At 42.1% G+C, this 18,887-nt stretch overlaps 1 protein-coding gene across 1 annotated transcript in view; it reads right to left on the bottom strand.

The window, feature by feature from the left end:
* Positions 1-5,297: 5,297 nt before the first annotated feature.
* The window catches only part of LOC124777841 (odorant receptor Or2-like), a 77,145-nt gene continuing 63,555 nt past the window's right edge, over positions 5,298-18,887 (bottom strand). Inside the window, exon 4 of the mRNA XM_047253377.1 lies at positions 5,298-5,691. Coding sequence (XP_047109333.1) covers positions 5,635-5,691 — 57 coding nt within the window. The 3' untranslated portion in view covers positions 5,298-5,634. The remainder of the gene's footprint in view (positions 5,692-18,887) is intronic.

The raw sequence follows: 18,887 nt of genomic DNA, 5'->3' as shown, positions 1-18,887 counted from the left end.
GTAATACAAAACATGTCACTCTTTTTATTCCTTAAAAATTCGAGCTTCACCTTGTATTCTTTTATTTTTTCGTACCTAGTGTATGGGTTTACTTTCCTGATGAGATGACGAATTTTTTTTAGATATTTTACTTCTCTGTAAAAAGGAGAAGAGTGAATAAAGGAAAATTGAAAATAATGGTGTAAATCGCTTATTTACTGGAACAATTTCATACTTCCAAATGCGTTGTTTTTTCGTGACACTTCGGCGCCCTATGCGATGCCAATGTAGCATAATTAATTAAAACAGAGATTTGACAACAGGAAGAACGAAAAACGTAAAAAAATGTTGTTGGATGTCACATCTTCCCGTAACCGGAAAAAAACGTAAGTAAAGTGGAATCTGAGCTATGACACTTTGGCGATAAAGCACACCCTTTCGTCTCACATTTTTAAGCTAAATTCTGTTCTAGGTATCAAACTGTTAAAAATCTATGAAACGGTACTTCTGAAGGTGATTGATCTGTACCGGCGAAGTAATAACACTCAATGTACGCTAAGCACTGGACGGGCTAAAATGCGCCGTCGTACAATCACTTGAATTGACCTGCAGGAGATGCTGCAGACAGAATTCTCGTTCTCCGTATCCATAGATGTTTATACTCTCTGATGCCACGTCGTGCTATTAGCCGCCACATTTCGGAAAGTCTTTCTGTGGTTGTTTTGAAAGCGAGAGAGTTTGTGTATGGCTTTATAAGCTCTACGCAGTTTCTGAATTTCTTTTCGGAATAGTGCCTACCGTATTTTCAGAGTGTAAGAGCACGCAGACATTTCGAAAAAACATCGAAGATTGGTGTACATGTTTTCACGTATGTTCTGCAACTGTGCTGTGTTTTTGTGTACATCGATGTATTTGTTTACTTGTGTAATAAAGTTTGTTCATCCAAGTTCTCCGTTGCATGTACCTTAAGCCGTACGACATTCGCAAGAACATTGTAACGAAGGCTTTCATCATAGTCTGTAAACATTTCCGAAACGCCCGTAGCATAAGATCGTAAGTTTTCGTTGTGAGTGAAAACTTAGTTGCTGGACGGAACGTAGGCTGAATTAAGTCTCTTTTGTCTGAGTGTTATTAAATAAGGGATTTAGTGTCTTTCAGTTGCACTGAGCATTACTCCAATAATTGCTTTTGTTCCTTTTGGAGGTTTTAAATGAAATGTGATTTTGCATTAGGTAATATGGACTACAAACAGAAAGATCTATAATGTCCTGTGGACAGATAGCTACTTGTTTTAAATTTTAACATCAGGTTACTATAGGAGTCCTTTTATGCAAAGTAAAATGTGCAAACTGCTCTATGAAACAAGTTGGATACATTGTTATACATGGATCGCCATTTTCCAAAGCTTGAATCTACATGATGAGCAGATGCTAAACTAACTGAGGAAATAGTTAGTTTAGCTAGCGAATGACTTTAGTATTGAATTAATTAAGTTACGATCTTTCAACAACTTCGTTATATTTTCGACTGGATGGGTTAGGTCGTATGTACATGATCCGTGAATTGGAGTCCACCTATGTCATTCACATATAAGATACAGTTATTTTCACTGATGTCAAATACAAATTTAACCATATGTTACACACAGCTTATGTAAAAGCAAACTTTTTCCAGAACGTTTTCTTTTAATTCTGTTCTCTGGAACGAGATATCTCCAGCTAATTTTGCAATTTTTCTCTATTGGATGTGTCTTACGTATAGTGAAGGATGTATTAAACTACACGAAGACTAATTCTAAAATGGATTTTCGGAGCATGTGTTCTTATTCTGAATGTGACACAACGGAACGCCTGGGACTGGAGTATTTGTACGTACGTTTTATAGTTGTTGCTGAAAGATTATGTACATCAAATGTTCACCCCTCATTGTTTGCTGTAATTTCTCTTCTCGATGTAGCTGCTGTAATTTGACGGTTGGATATTGTCTCGTAATTACTTGTCAGACTGTCTTCCTCTGTCATATGTCACGCAATTTCCTTTTGACTTCCTGAAACATGGCAGAGGATTATTCAGTTTCCATCACTCTGGTCGCCTTGTCGGCTCTCTTTGGTATTCTATCTCTTTGCTATGATCTCAGCCGTTTGACTTACCTGAGATGCCCTGTTGATTCCTCCAAAATGCCCTGTGGTCTCGAGGTCCCCTTTCCACACAACTACCTGAATCGTAAGGCAGCTCGTTGGCGCTACTTGGCACTGACTAGCCGTTCCCAATAACGTGCCTGAAACAGCTGACAAGTGTGGTGCTTTTTCTGCTACACTCGGCTGCAGCCTGGAAGCTTCGACCCTACTGATAATAGCTTCGTGGGTGTTCCCGACTACAGACAAGTCCAACGCTGCTCTCTTTCACTTTCAGGCACAGTTTCATACCTTTGATCGTTATCATCCCACTAAGCGAATCTCGGCAGGCCAAATTGCTTCCACCGCAGATTATAACCAGCAAGGTCAACTGAGACAACATCCGATGCATATAATTTTTCTAATTTTGCACTTTCTGAGTCTTATACAAGTGTGTTATGTTACAATTGCATATCACAATACTTCTCCCTCGCTCGTCTTTCGAATTCCATGGACGATAGTTTTCCAATTTTTTTAGTATTGTCACAGATTTTCGCAATTTTGGCATTTTTGCGCTTTACACATACAGCATGCGATCGAGCACTGTTCAAGGTAATTTTCAAAGTTTTCATTATTTTTGTTATTTTTCACATAATTTTTCGATAATTTGGCAGTTTTTGAGAAAGGTTTTAATAATTTGCACATTTATAGCAATTTCTCGTTATTACGGCAGTGTCTCCCTTAATTTCAAATTTCTTAGTACCAAAGGCGTGCCGTACTTCAATTTTCGTATCACATTACCCTCATGTCGTTGATTTGAGTGCCAGAAATGATACTTTCACAGTATTGTAGGAGTATATCATTACTTTATGGGTTTTAGTCCCCAGTCTGTTACTCAAGTGCCAACCCTTGTTTTGTGTGGTTTTGGGCCTTGGTGTCATTTTCTCCCAAACACAAGCAACAATTAGTCAACTTATTTACTCTCAGATTATAATTTCAAAATATTTCTGGATTTTTTTAAGTGTTAAGAGTTTTGAACATCGAAGTATTTGTACAGTTGCAGGGGTAGACAGTAGGAAGAACTTAAGAAATACAATTTGGATTTTGCGGGGATAAAGGAATGTTTGACGTTCTTCAAATACTGCAGAGTTTTGGAAACAATAAGTATCTGTTTGTTTTCTGGATAATTTCTTTTGTAGCTACTTTATTTAGAACACGGCACGAAAAATGAAGGCCGACCGGTGTGGCCGAGCGGTTCTAGGCGCTTCAGTCTGGAACCGCGCGACCGCTACGGTCGCAGGTTCGAGTCCCGCCTCGGGCATGGATGTGTGAGATGTCCCTAGGTTAGTTAGGTTTAAGCAGTCCTAAGTTCTAGGGGACTGATGACCTCAGATGTTAAATCCCATAATGCTCAGAGCCATTTGAACCATTTTGAAAAATGAAGATTTTGAACTTTTAGCTGACAGAAATATAAACTGTGTGTTAAAATCTTTCTGTTCTGCTATGATTTGGTGACATTTATATGGTCAGAAAGTAATGTTCTTTAAACACAACACACCTATTAATTTTTAAGATTGTTTATTTATCTATTAGCGTACAGTGTCAGCGTAGTTTTAAATGTAAAAATTCAATTTCATTTCCCTCTTCACTCTTTTAAACTACGAGTATATTTAATTGTACATTTCATTATCTAGTAATTTTAGTATAATATCTCAATACCCTTCAGTTACTTGCTTCTCAAAACATCTCACCACATGATACATAGTATTCTGGCTTATGTTAACATAGGTAATATATCAACACTTACATTAACAATAATTTAACATTAGTAGCTTAATTTATGAACAGTTTACAAAACACAGGTAAGTATAATTTTAAATCAACTTTAACTGGAAATGAAGTATTTTGTGTTGTTATACAGGGTGATTTTTTTCCACTGCGTACAAACTCTAGGGACTGGTTGATGAGAGGATACGGAACAAGAAAGGTCTAATGAACTTATGCCCGGAAATAAAAAAAATAGTTTCCATGCTAGAGGCCATTTATTCAGTCATACTTCATTACAGAGATAGCGGTCTAATACGCGTTGTACCATGCAGCCACAGTTACCGTAAGCATAGTTTCTCCTAGAGGGTGGTACTGCTCCTTATACGTCATGTCCTATCGCCTAATTGCTGAAGTTGTGTTCCATTCGTTTTTCTTGCTGACTCTCCTTGTAGTGGATGCGATACAGCGTTGTGCACAATGGTTCCGTATTAGAATCGAGTTTGCCGACATGGTGTTTACTTCCGGAAAGGCAAATGGCAACGGGCCGTGGGCAGCAAGGTTGTATCAGGAGACCTATCCCCGCCGACAACAATCGCAGCATTCAATGTTTGCAACAGTGTTCAGCATCGTTTCAGAAAGCAGTAAATCATTACGGACGTTCCCGAAATGTTCTGACACCAGACTTGGAGGAAAATGTGATTAATATTGTGGAAGATGACCGCCGTGTCAGTACCATGCAGTTGGTCCGCCAGCACAGAGTAAACCAGACGACCGTGTGGAACATTCTTCGTAATTATTACTACCCTTATAACTCAACAGCGTGTGCAGGGCTTACTAGCGAGACTTTCCACATAGGGAGCATTTTTGTAAATAGTTTCTTCACCAGGAAACCTCGATTCCGGGATTTGTGTCATCCATCGTATTCATAGATGAGGCCACCTTCAAGCGGAGTTGTATCTTCAGCTTTCATAACAGTCATATGTGAGATAGTATGCAGAATCATCAGCATCAGTGCAGCCAGAATGTGTGGACTGCGATACTTAGCGACAGTATTTTGGCACCAGTCTTCCTTCCACGTCGTCTAACTGGTGTACTTCGCCGTTAACGTCCGGGCACATCTCAATCATGTCTTCCCTGGTCGATGGATCGGACGAGGGGATCCGCCATGGCCTGCTCGTTAATCGGATCTCAACCCCTGCGATTTCCGCTTGTGGAGCCATTTCAAAAGTATCGTGTATGCAGAGCCCATTCCAGACTGGAGACACTGGAGCAGCGTATTCATGCCGCCTTTGACACTGTTCGCATTCGGCCTGGCCGATGTGAATGTGTGAGACAGAACACGCTACAGCGCGTACACACATGCGTTGAGGCACATGGAAACCACATTCAACACATACTGTAACTGTGTCTGCATGGTACAGCGCGTATTGGACCACAGTGTCTGTAACAATGTATGACTGAATGAATGGTCTCTAGCTCGGAAACAATGCACTTCCGGACATTCATTAGACCTTTTTTGTTCCGTATCCTCTCATCGATCAATCCCTAGAGTTTTTACACGGTGGAAAAACTCACCCTGTATAATGTCTATTTTTTTCTTCGTCCTTGTGTTAATGGTCATCTTCTGACAAGCATCGGCAAAAATCTCAATAAATCTGACACTAGTTCATTCTGTCTACCACAGAAATATATTTCGTGTAACGCGCATCCAATAGTTGGTAACACCTACGTGAATTTCTTGTGCTACGGAAATGATCACGACGTGTTCCCCGTCTTCAGCGGCTGTTCAACTGCCTAAGCAGTGCGTAGTACGAATACGCGGCGTTCATCAGCTGCAAGAGAGATAAGATCAGTAAAAATTTTTCTCATAACTTAATGCTGTCATGAGAAGCTTAAAGAAAATTGTTATTCTTAAGGCATATTTCGTGATTGTGAGGCATTGGAGTTTTATATATAAAAATGATGATTATGTCCATTAAGTACATTCAGCAGCACAGTTAGGGGCACCTATGTTGATCTAATCGTTGCCTGGGATACGTGAGATTAAAAACGCGGCATAGAGGAAAATAGACGAGCCGCTATTAAAACTATCGTCGCTTCACTCACACCATACGATCCCTCCCAAGCATTACACACACACCCTCCCCCCACACATACACGCCCTCAAAGTGATCCATATAAAATGTAAACTCTGTCACAAAGAACAAGAAAAAAGTTGAGTTAATTCGCCAGATATATGACGCGAGCTCACTACTGACAGGAATATGCGATAGCCTCAAGAGAGCAGAATAAAAATGTCCACTCTGTCGTCTTATGGAGGAATCTAACACAACACAGAATTTTAAAATACAGCATAAACTTCTCACAGTGTCAAAAAAAGGTACAAGCTAGGTCCTACAGTAACCTGAGATTCGTCCTCTCGTTATCACGCAAAACGAATCCAGATAAAATATGCTGTGGCAGAACTAAAATACCACAAATTTCCCATTTTAGTTGGTCGTCCCTTTGTAAGGACAATATGTGTAATAACTCAATGGCCTCTTTTTTGTCTCGTCAGAAGAAGTCGCTGCCATCAGAGTGGCTGGCAAGAGGTTCGTCTCAGCAGCTTGTCGTTTTGTATTTTCAGTCATGGGCATTTCATTCTTCCAGACAGACGATAGCATGTTTGAGCATGGCATGACCAACAATATACTATACTATACAATCTTCCACAGGTGTGGAACTTTCCCTGTGTCAGGATACTTCAGCTGTGAAGTCTTCTCATTTGTTGCAGTGGCCTCTGAATTTCATTCAGTCTGCATCATAAACTGTAAAACTCTCTGGAAGACAGATGGTGAATATCGGGAAAAATAGCACAGACGCAGTGAGTATCATTCTGACTAGACCCGTCAGTACATTCAGTTAAAAAGTCGATGTACGCAGTAAAGAAGTAAAGAAAACATATTAAAAACAGTGGCCTTTGTAGAGATTGGACTGTTGGTATCTACTGCTCTTGCTGGATTTACGAAGCCATAAAACCAGGGCCTTAAATCTTACTTATCTATAGGAGCAAACATGCCTATGAATTTACCCTTACTTCTGGCACATATTCACGGTGCCTCTGAAAGAAAAATTGCTCACACGAAGTACTGTACAGGACAGTAACTGAGCCATGTCACAAAAATACAAGTGGCGTTCAATAAGTAACGTAACATCTTGTTTTTCTCGGCCAGTTTCGGTTGACAAAATACGAAATTTGTTTTGGGACATCGTGGAATATTCCTGCTCTAGCCCCTATAGTTTCTTGAATTTCCGATAGGTGGCTGCCATTAAAATGGCGTCTGTACCGGAGGTGCATTCCAAGCAGAGAGCTGTCATTGATTTTCTTCTTTTTTTTTCTTTTTGGCTGAAAACCAGAGAGTCGTAGATATTTGTAGGCGCTTGTAGAATGCCAGTGGAGACCTGGCAGTAAAGAAAAGCAGGGTGAGTCGTTGGACGAGGCGTCGGTCGTCATCGCAACAACGTTTTTGCGCCCTAAAACAAAACATCATCCCAGCAACGTCGCGCAAACCTGTCCGATCTCGCGCCAGTCGGCCGCACGCAGCTGTGAGCCCCGCAAATGTTTCTTACCACAAAAATGCAAACGAACTTCTCCTTCTCCATGACAGCGCGAGGCCTCACACAAGTTGTGCTCCCGGGAGGAGATCACAGAACTTCATTGGACTGTTCTTCCTCATCCATCCTAAAGCCCGGATCTCGCACCTTCCAGCTTCCATTCCTTTTGTCTCAATGGAGAACTCATTCGCAGGAAGCAGTTCGTAGATGATGGGGAGGTTAGTGGCGCAGCAAGAAGTTGGCTCCGACATCGACTATTAGAGTGAGACTATGTGGGCGCATATGCCCTTCCAGTAAAGTGGCGTAAGGCCGTCGTATTGAACGGAGATTAGGTTAAAAACAGGGTTTTGTAGTCAAAAGGGTAGGGAATAACGTTGTGTATTGGAGACTTGAATAAGACCAACCTGCTTTCAGCAAAAAAGTGTTGCGTTATTTACTGAACGCTCCTAGTAACTCGCAATGCACATTGACATATCATAAGAGATAAGACACGTCACCAGTACAGACTGTTTGTCAGTACATTGTTATTACAGCATTTATATGAACAGTAGATAAATTTATTTTGTAAATCTGGATCCTTCCCTAAGAGGTGTCACCAGCTCTGCTGCCTTTGTCGGTCCCTGTGGCAGTGTGTTTCTACTGGATGATTCAAAAGTAACACTGAGACTGAAAAACCAATTATGTGAAAAGTAACGGCAGTAGCATGTCAAAGATTTCACAGAAGGACTCAGATATATGATTAAAAGTGACAAAAATCATTGTGAGAGAATTATGGAACTCACCAATATGCGACTATTCAACTTAATTAAAAAGTTTTTTTTCCAATGCACTCCACAGGTCTTTCTGTACCGACCAGCTGATTTTACAGTCAAATTGAGTTCTCTTATGATGACTTTGAAATGTTACAGACAGGATGACCCAGAAACGGGTTCAGGAGACGTCGTCGGTGTTTAGCAACAGCGGTAAACTGCCCTCCACTAACATATCCCTACATTTGTGCGTGAACTGTCGCTGGCAGCATAAATCGTCCATAGCCCTACTACCCGTCCAGACTGCTGGAGAGGACTTTTTTCCACGGCACTTGATGTGGTACTTTTTTCCACTGCCCTACACCTGCAATTCGCTAACCACTTTCTGTCTACTATCTCCTAGGCTGAATCGTATTAGTGGAGGGTCGCACCAGATGTACGGAGAACATGACAGTCCCGCATCCTGTAACTCCTCAATGGAAACACTAAGCTTTTCGAAGATGTTGCAGTACAACTTCGTGGACACCACGCAAGTGTGGGTGTGGGTGGGCTCCATTTCTTTAAATATTGCATTACACAACATGAAATGAAAAATGAGTTCTCTCTATCCATAGGTCATTTAACACACAATGCAATGAAATTTGTTTTTAAAATAAGTCATTTAATTCCGTAGGCTGTTCTTTTATTTTAAACTAAGCACTTTATTTCATTAATATCAATTAGCTAATTTCACCCCTTTGCGCATTATGAAACTACGTCACAATAACGATAGTTACGCTTATAGCATATTATATTCCAGAAATGATAGGGGGGTTAAAGTAACATATGGTATCATCTTAATAAGAGTTCTGCACAACCATAACAAATACGTGCACAACTAGCCGAAATACGAGGTCGGTTAAGAGAATGGAAAAGTGATGTCCTGATGTGGAGTTAGTCACTCTGCCATCATACATAACACACTGGAATAAATAAATAAAATAAATAACTACTGTAGTGAAAACATACATGGTGTGGTCAATATCTTATAATCAAATACGCTGCCTAGCAAAAAACAGTAACTGACGCAGGAGGGGAAGTGGAAACGAAATGAAACTTGACAATTTGGGAAAATATGTCATGTTATTTTAAGTGGTACGAAATGGACTAAAATTTACAAAGAACTTGGCAATATGAGCCGACTTATCAGTATGATGCTGCACCCAGTCTGTCCAGGATGCATACACGATTCGGTTGGAAAGTATGTCACAAAGCCATTGCATCCTCTCTTGAGGCAAAGTGTCCCACAATTTTTGTAACTGGTACTTTATACCCTGGATGCTGGCACAGGTATGAAGTTGACATCCAGACTGGTCCCACACATATACTATCGGAGACAGATCTTGGAATACTGCTCGCCACTGAAGAATCTGAATATTTCTCAGACAATACCTAGAGACCCGTGCCATGTGTGGACGAGTATTCTCCTGTTGAAAAATGGCATCACAGTAATGTCGCATAAGAAATAACAATGTCGACACAGTATGTCTGTGACGTGCCGTTGTAGCCTCGGAGTTCTCTCAATCACTACCAGCCATGACCTGAAGTCATACCCGATTAATTCCCTACCATGACACCTAGAGTAACACCACTATGCCTCTTCAGAACACTGGAAGAATACGACCTTCACACGTCACTACCTTACTCGCTGACAATGGTCATCGGGGTGGTGCATAACCCAAATTCATTGCTGAACGCAATGTGATGCCGTTCATCAGCATTCCAAACTTCCTGGGCATGGTACCACTTGAAACAATGTCGTTTGCGTTGTTATGTTAACCGTAGCACAACAATGGGACGGTTATTCCCCTAGTCTGGTTGCTGTTACTCTCTCACCAACCGTGGGGTGTGACACAGAATGTTTCAGCGAGTCCATTACGTGTTTTCGGGTGGTAGCGCAGATGTGAAGGAGCTACGATGTGCTTGGTGCACAATATAGCGATCCTCCCTACTGGTGGTCAGACCTGATTGACCAGAGCCTTGACGACGAATATGCCTGACTCATGTTCCCATGCTGTCCAATAGAAGGACACTGTTACATCCGAATACCTCATAAATCTGAATATTGCACGATTCGACCAGCTGGCCAAACTGAGAGCCTCAATGAGGCCCATTTCAAACTGGATGAGTTACTTGTAAGACTGTTTCACACGAGCATGTGGCATCTCCGTTTCCTTCATAGCGATCATCAACATCTGATTTTGTTGATACCCCTTATTACCCTTCCAGGCCTTGTTACAAAGCCAAACACAAACAATAGTAATGATCTGTGGTGACTGTTGTACCTTTCACAGATAATTGCAATTCTGTTCATGTTCATACCAGCCACTGGTGTTATGTGTGCACTGACATGTGACCATGTATTCTGCGTGCTTCACTTTTTTTGTCAGGCAGTGTAGCTGTTATTTATTAGGGACACCATATTTTCGTTACTAAGTGCCACTCTCAGTACGGAGTGTGGAGCACTGCGCTCAAAAAATAATTAATTATAAATATACCAGACAAAAACATTACTCTCCACCAGAAGCCACGTAACACCGCCTCTAGTTGTGATAATCGCCACAGTTCGGCGAGGAAGAAAGTCGACATATTTCTTCAGATAAGGTATATCTCGCTGAAACCACTCATCGATAATTGGACCCTGTATAGATACCACCTTGTAGGCATAATCACGGCTACATTTTAGTGCTGTTCCAAGCAGACAATATGTGACCTATTGGGCAAGTCGAGTGGCGGTAGACTGTCTGAGTGTTCATCAGACAGGGAACGTATGCTTGCATCCGTGTTTACATGGCTGTTGTCTTCTTGGAAGATGGGAGTGTCCACAGGATATTTATCGTCAAAATATAGAAGAAGGGTCAACGCTTCGTCACCGAGATGTTGAAATAAACGTCCTGCTTGATGTTCACGCTAGTATGAGTGAATGGTCCGAAGTCATGGTACACCCCAAAAATCACACAGCTCACGCACCTACCACCGACATGAATGACACCCTGCAAACACTGCGGTTTATACAGGGTGTTACATAAAGGTACGGCCAAACTTTCAGGAAACATTCCTCACACACAAATAAAGAAAAGATGTTATGTGGACATGTGTCCGGAAACGCTTAATTTCCATGTAAGAGCTCATTTTAGTTTCATCAGTATGTACTGTACTTCCTCGATTCGCCGCCAGTTGGCCCAATTGAAGGAAGGTAATGTTGACTTCTGCTAGAAAATGTGCCTTTACAAGTACGACACAACATGTGGTTCATGCACGACGGAGCTCCTGCACATTTCAGTCGAAGTGTTCGTACGCTTCTCAACAACAGATTTGGTGACCGATGGATTGGTAGAGGCGGACTAATTCCATGGCCTCCACGCTCTCCTGACCTCAACCCTCTTGACTTTCATTTATGGGGGCATTTGAAAGCTCTTGTCTACGCAACCCCGGTACCAAATGTAGAGACTCTTCGTGCTCGTATTGTGGACGGCTGTGATACAATACGCCATTCTCCAGGGCTGCATCAGCGCATCAGGGATTCCATGCGACGGAGGGTGGATGCATGTATCCTCGCTAACGGAGGACGTTTTGAACATTTCCTGTAACAAAGTGTTTGAAGTCACGCTGGTGCGTTCTGTTGCTGTGTGTTTCCATTCCATGATTAATGTGATTTGAAGAGAAGTAATAAAATGAGCTCTAACATGGAAAGTAAGCGTTTCCGGACACATGTCCACATAACATATTTTCTTTCTTTGTGTGTGAGGAATGTTTCCTGAAAGTTTGGCCGTACCTTTTGTAACACCCTGTATACCTCACTGAGTCACCGGTGTACTTGAGGACGCCTTACATCATTTGGAAAGAGGCAATACCACAAGTTCCTGGACACACTACTTGTCTCCATTGAGGCAATGCGTTGCCTAGCCTACAGGAGATGGGCACCTCCATGTGCTGATGTGAGCAATGGTCTTCTCGTAGGTATCCGAACCAAATACTCATTGTATGTGGTTTCCTTTGCTAGATTCGCTCGGAAACTGACTCAGAAGGACTTGTATTCACTGACAGTAATAATTCTTGTTGGGTTTGAAACCTATTGTCACTGACAAAGTTGGACACTCGTTTTCGGTCTGTGTCAGTTTGTTCTTGGCTCCACGTTACATGACTACGAGTGGTAATCCATTCCTTGTAGACACACCAGAGTGTCCTTGTTGATACACCAATAAATGAGGTCCAGTTAAATGAAAACTGAACACCCGGAACCAAGAAGCCATGGAATGGTACTATTCAAAAGTAATCGCGTTAAGACTCTTATCCCACCGGGAGACGAGACGATCAATTCCTGTTTCCGAGCGAATATTGGAAAGGAAACCACATACAATGAGTATTTAGTTTCGGATACCAACGAAAAGGCCATTGCAGTTAGCAATGTGGAAGTGGGCGTTATCATGCATCAGGATGATTCCATCTAATAGCATTCTTGGGCGTTTTGACTTTATGGCGCTTCACAGCTTCTGCAAATGGTCTTCATAGTGCTGCGCGTTGATGTGGTTCACGCTCGAGGAAGTCGACCAGCAGAGGGCCCCTGTAGTCGAAGAAGGAGGTCATCATGATCTTACCTGAACTTGTGTGAACAGCTTCGGATTTCTTTGGATGGGGGGGGGGGGAGGGGAGAAGTGGATGTTTACACTGTGGGCTTTGCCATTTGCCCTTGGACTGTCGGAATGCTTCACACGGAATCATCCTGCTGTGCAATAATGGCCGCCCCGACATTGGCAGTTGGACGAAGGCCATACGCTTCGGCCATTCGGTTGGTAAACACTGCAATATCCTCCGTATAACCCAGATCATTGAACACCTTATTTTATTGTCATATCTTTGGCAATCAGAAAAAAGACATGCCTGGATGCCAGTTTCAGTCGGACGAGGAAGTCCAAGAGTGCGTGTGGTTGTGGATCCACCAGTGGCTGACCACGTTCTAGAAAACAAGAATTGATTGTCTAGTCTCCAAGTTAGATAAATGTCTTAAAGCGTGTGGTGATTATTTTTGAGTGGAATTATTCCATGTACCCGTTGTGGAGGGTGTTCGTTTTCATTTGACATCCACGTCCAGAGACGATAGGTCCTTTCCGCTATTCCGTCACCTCTCAACGGCGAGCCGTATTATTGTGCTGATTCCATAAACAGGTGCTTATTACCCCATTTCACTGCGATGAATTACATCAGCACTGGAGGGTCACATGACTGCCTAGTACTAGTTCTACGCCACCTACAACGCTATAAAGCTACCAGTGTCCTCCTTTAAGGGGGTGACTAACATTTTGTCCAGTGAACTAGGGAGCGTTTCGCTACTTGCATACTACATACTGTGCCACTGACCGAGATGAAGGTGGCCTTGTTGATGACGTAGACCCTGCCCGCGGTGAGCAGGATTGGCTTCTGGGCGCGGCTCATGAGGATGCGCAGCGCACGCCGGAACCGGCCACCCGCCTCGTGCCAGCCGCAGCTGTACGCCGCCAGCGACACCGCCTCGCCCTGCGCAGACACAAGTCGCCCAATGCCACCTTTTCTTTTCACTGAGGAACTAAAAAATATCTGCTTTCTTGGAGGAAAAACGACTGTCGGACGAAGCAAACAGGACATAAGAAGCAGTCTAGTACAATCAAAGAGAGCTTTCATTTTCACCAACTGCGACATAATCGCCTTACTTGATGAGTTATGTTGAGAACAGAAGACATTTCCCTTACTTCCGCACAGTAGTCGGTCTAATCTTGTAACTGATTATCTCCTACCTACTCATGGAATGTATAGCCAAACTAAATAATTTTATTTATTAAATGCTTATATGTTGTTTAAAAGTTTTCTGTGGGAGACATGTCACGATGTATGTAAAGCCCTCTATTGGTTAAGTTCTTACGATCGGGTCGCGCCTGCATAAGATCCTAGCGGCCGACCCAACAGAGGGCGCTGTTCATTGATCTGTCTCTTTTTCAGCTGTCATATAGACATTTTATCTTTCGTAAGTAATTTATAGGTTGCCACAGGCAATGTATTACGCTATATTGATTGTTGACCGTAAATTCACCATAAAAAGGGTCGGACCTATACTCTTCATACATTTTTTTTAATAATTTTACATAGGTAACTGTATTCATCTTTTAATGTATCACAATTGGATTCTGTGATAGTCGTCAATGTTAATAAGTCTGCTACATGCATTTTATCAAATGTGCTTTTATCAGATTATGTTTTTGCGTAAATGATGACTACATATAAGCAAATCCACAGTAGCGACATCTAGGGAAGGTGTAGGCAAACAGATTTCTAGATACTACTGTACCTCAGTACCTAGTTGGCAATAATCACTATGTGGACGATGTGGCCTATTCTACACCATATTTTAAATTTATGTGGCGATGCTATGCTGATTATATTTATATGTTTTGACTATACCATTATGGCCATGTCACTTTAGGACATGGTGTAAAAAAGGTACTTTATACCATATTTTATCTGTACATTTCCCTAATGTATGACAGTATATTGTGATACATATTGCTGTTTTATGTTAAAAGACACACTGCTCACTAGATGTATATATTTATATATTTTAGATCTGAAGATGGTCATTACAGACTGAAACCGGTCATCGTCTAAAGAATTCATTTGTGATCAGAGACTGGAATAATAAAGCATTTTAGAGCTTTCATTGTCAAAAGAAGTCTATTGTTATCAAAAATAATACAGGGAGTTGAGTTCTTTGGGGGAGGAAACCAAACAGCGAGGTCTCATCGGATTAGGGAAGTAAAGGAACCGTCCTGGCATTTGCCTGGAGCGATTTAGGGAAATCACGGAGAACCTAAATCAGGAAGGCCGGACGCGGGATTGAACCGTCGTCCTCCAGAATGCGAGTCCAGTGTAATACAGGGTATCCCTTTGAAACCTCCCACATTTCAAAGGCCCGCGAAAAAAAAACTACGACATATACGATAATGAAATTGCACCATATGCTAGACCATCTCAAATAATTTATATTTCCCCATCAGTTGTGCAAACTATGAGGGGCATTTAATAAGTAACGCGCATTTTTTTTTTTGTTTTCTGGGTCAATTTCGGTTGAAGAAATGCGGTATTTGTTGTGGGACATCGTGGAATGTTCTCACTTCAGCCCCTATAGTTTCATGTATTTCCAATATGTGATTACGCTATACGCATCCTTCAAAATGACGTCTGTAATGGAGATGTGTTCCAAGTACAGAGCTATCATTCAGTTTCTTTTGGCGGTATTCATAGGCGCTTGCAGAATGTCTAGAGGGACGCGGCAGTGAACAGCAGCACGGGGAGTCGTCGGGCCATCGTCGCAACATCGCCACGCCAGCTTGTTCGGTATCCCGCGTGCCGGCCAGCCGCACACAGCTGCGACTCATGCAATGGTGGAACGCGCAGACGTCTCATTCCGAGTGATGCAAACGAACTTCTCCTTCTTCATAACAGTACAAGGCCTCACACAAGTCTGCGCACCCGAGAGGAGCTCACAAAACTTCACTGGACTGTTCTTCCTCATCCACCCAATAGCCCGGATCACGCACCTTCCGACGTTCATCTGTTAGGCCATTGAAGTTTGAACTCCGCAGGAAGCAGTACGTGGATGATGGGGTGGTTGCAAGGCATTAAAGATCTCTCAGAAACGCCTCATTTTTGTGTATGGTTCGTTGTGCTGAAGTATCGGAAAACGTGACGTCGGTTTAAAAAATGCTACCATCCATTTTTAAGCTCTTCATTTGGTAGGCTAAAAGGGTAGTTATAGCAAATGAATTGCTTCTTATCACCTATTGACGTACGTTTTGCTTACCCTAACTAATTTTGTTGACGAAATTAGTACGTCTACCATTCTGCGCTGCACCGAAGTCTATGACAACTTCATTAAAATTTGGACGGTTCAATAGTTCTTTTTCAAGATCATGTACCAAAGTTTCGTCTCATAAACGGCACATTGAATTCATGTCGTGCTGTTTTCAGATTCGTGATATGCTACAGTTATTCGAACGAAATGAAACTCATTACAACTAAGGCCAGAGCCAGTTCGAGGACACTTTTCCACGCAAGCTACGTATCATTTGGTGCCTTCCTCCCATCCCCCTTTTCCCTCATACACTTTCACTTGCGTCAGTTCTCGCTACTAACTGTGATACGCAGTACGTACGTATCATGCACATGGGTGCTCCGGCACGAGGTATGTGTACGCCAACTGTCTCAGTGCAGTGTTATTCATGTGAAAGTGAATTTGCGAATCGTGTAAATGAGGTGGTAGTTGGGTACCAGCCCAGTATTCGCCTGGTGGGACATGGGAAACTTCCAAAAAACCACACCAAGGCTGGCGGGCACACCGAAACTTATCGTTAATCCGCAGCACCGTTTCGATCCAGGCTCGGCGCATCTACCTGTCCTGGAAGAGGCGATTTAACACCCACGGCTACTTTTTAAACAGTCGAAAACAGCAGGCCAAGGGTCCCTTAAATTCGGTAGGACATTTGTGGAACATGCCATGACCCACACTTCCATTCACCGCTGGAACACTCACATTGAGTAAGAAAAGTGTGCCCGTGTTTCACACATTCACTTGAGTTCCATTACTCTCGGTGAATAACACAAACTATTTCAATATCGTCCATATTAAGACCTGAAACTGTGCTAACAGCCCCATCATTAGGCTTAAATTGTACACTACAATTGGTTGTCCTGACTATTCGTTCACAAACATCGTTGTTTTTATAATTTTTGCATACACTCTATTTACAGTATTGTCAATTTGAAAACCTAAGACACAGAGTATCATTGCTTTTTACTGCACAGTCGAAGTTAGACTTTATCCCGTGGTTCGTCTGCCGAGGATGCAATATTTTGCTCGCCGGTTTTTTCTCGCAGCTCATGAAATCCCTTGGCATGTAACACAGAGATTGGCGGAATATCATTACCCTTCTTTTCCCTTTTATGTTTCTTGAGATTATAGATTGGAGTTTGTGTTTCTCTGATCTACTTCTTCGCTGCTTGCCGTATCTGTTTTGAACAAGGTACTGTTGCTGGTTTGTGCTTTCGCCAGAAATATGGTGAATACTGTCTGATAGGGCGTCCATTTTCCACGTATTTTTCCATCATGGTGGCTACTTCGGTCATAGATTCATCATCGCATTAGTTTTCTGCGTAATCGGAATACATAGTTTCAATGTTTTTCAGTCACCAACGTTTGCTGCCATCTGCACATCCTTTTCCACTTGCAGGGGCGCATTCTGATGTTCTTGTTGCCGTAAATTGGCAGGGACGGTGACAGCAGTTTCGTCTGTTGATTTACTTTGATCGTTCGTTATTGCGCTCTCTATTCCGTTCCCTTGTCGCGACCGTAGTTTTACTGACGCTCACTGCCATCTTCTGCATTCTCTTCCACATCCATAGGTGCATTCTGGCGTTCCTTGTCACGTGATGCTACTACCAGCCTTCTTAATTGAGTTAACTATGTTATCACATTTGTTGCTCTCCGTTCGGTTCTCTTCCTGATCGTTGATGGATCCTGTAACTTCCTCATTTACAGTTCTCCCATTGGCAGACCCTAATGTACCCATAATGGGCTCACTCCACTCTGACATAAGAGTTGCATATGCCATTACTTCAAGTGGACGTTTTTCAATGTGCAACTGTACAGGGCGTCTACAGTTACAATTTCCCCTTAAGATTTTCAATGGAATTGCTTACAGAGCATATTTGATGGTGGTTTTCATGCACAATATACGCCCTATGACCGCATACAGTCACATAAGAGGATATGTGCTTCTACAATTACACTTCAGTTATTTATTCTACTGCCATTATTTTCTGACCTTACTTCTTCTCTGTTACCGTAAAAAGTCCCACATAAAGTAAGTATTTCTCTGGTCTTTTTGAGGGTCACTTTGAATGATAAATTATACTCTCTCGCACATCATAAGCCAAGGCTTGCGAGCGTTATTGATACTGTGCTAACAGACCCATCGTTCAACGGAGAAATAACACAATCAGCTGTTTGCAAATAACTGTTTAATATATTGACCTAGGTTTCGAAACTCTAAGGATGCTTTCATCAGAATGGCAGTTTAAAAGCAGTAAAGTTACATTGTGAGAAAGCAGTAGTCAGAGTTTAGAGTAGACATCTTCAAGTGAAAAATTAAAAAGGTCCCAGTCTTTGGTACGTACACCTTGTACAGCCTTCCCGCAGTGTAACTTTACGGCTTTTAAATTTTCATTCTACTGAAACGTAGGGCAATGTATTAGACAGCTACTTGCAACCAGTTGGCTGTGTTACTCCTCCACTGAAACTTGCATACGGTTGCTGAAAGACAGTCGTGTTCAAAACTGTCAGATCCATCATTATGCTTACATTTTACCCTCCGTTGGTGTCCCTGACTATTCATTCACAGACTCGCTATTTATGCATTTTTCGTACACACTATCCACCGTATTGTCAATCTAAAGACCTACATCAAGCATCTTGACCTCATTAATCATCCATCTCCGAAAGCGAGAGGGTTAGACCTCTCTGTGGTCCATTGAAAACTAAATTTCAAGGTCTCCCTCATCGAGGAAGACATGGCATCACAGTTCAGGTGACACACCCTGTAGTACAAAAGACACTCCGC

The sequence above is a fragment of the Schistocerca piceifrons genome, chromosome 2 (genome assembly GCF_021461385.2).
Source record: "Schistocerca piceifrons isolate TAMUIC-IGC-003096 chromosome 2, iqSchPice1.1, whole genome shotgun sequence".
In the NCBI taxonomy this organism is placed as follows: Eukaryota; Metazoa; Arthropoda; class Insecta; order Orthoptera; family Acrididae; genus Schistocerca; species Schistocerca piceifrons.
This window is presented reverse-complemented; position numbering and strand designations above follow the sequence as displayed.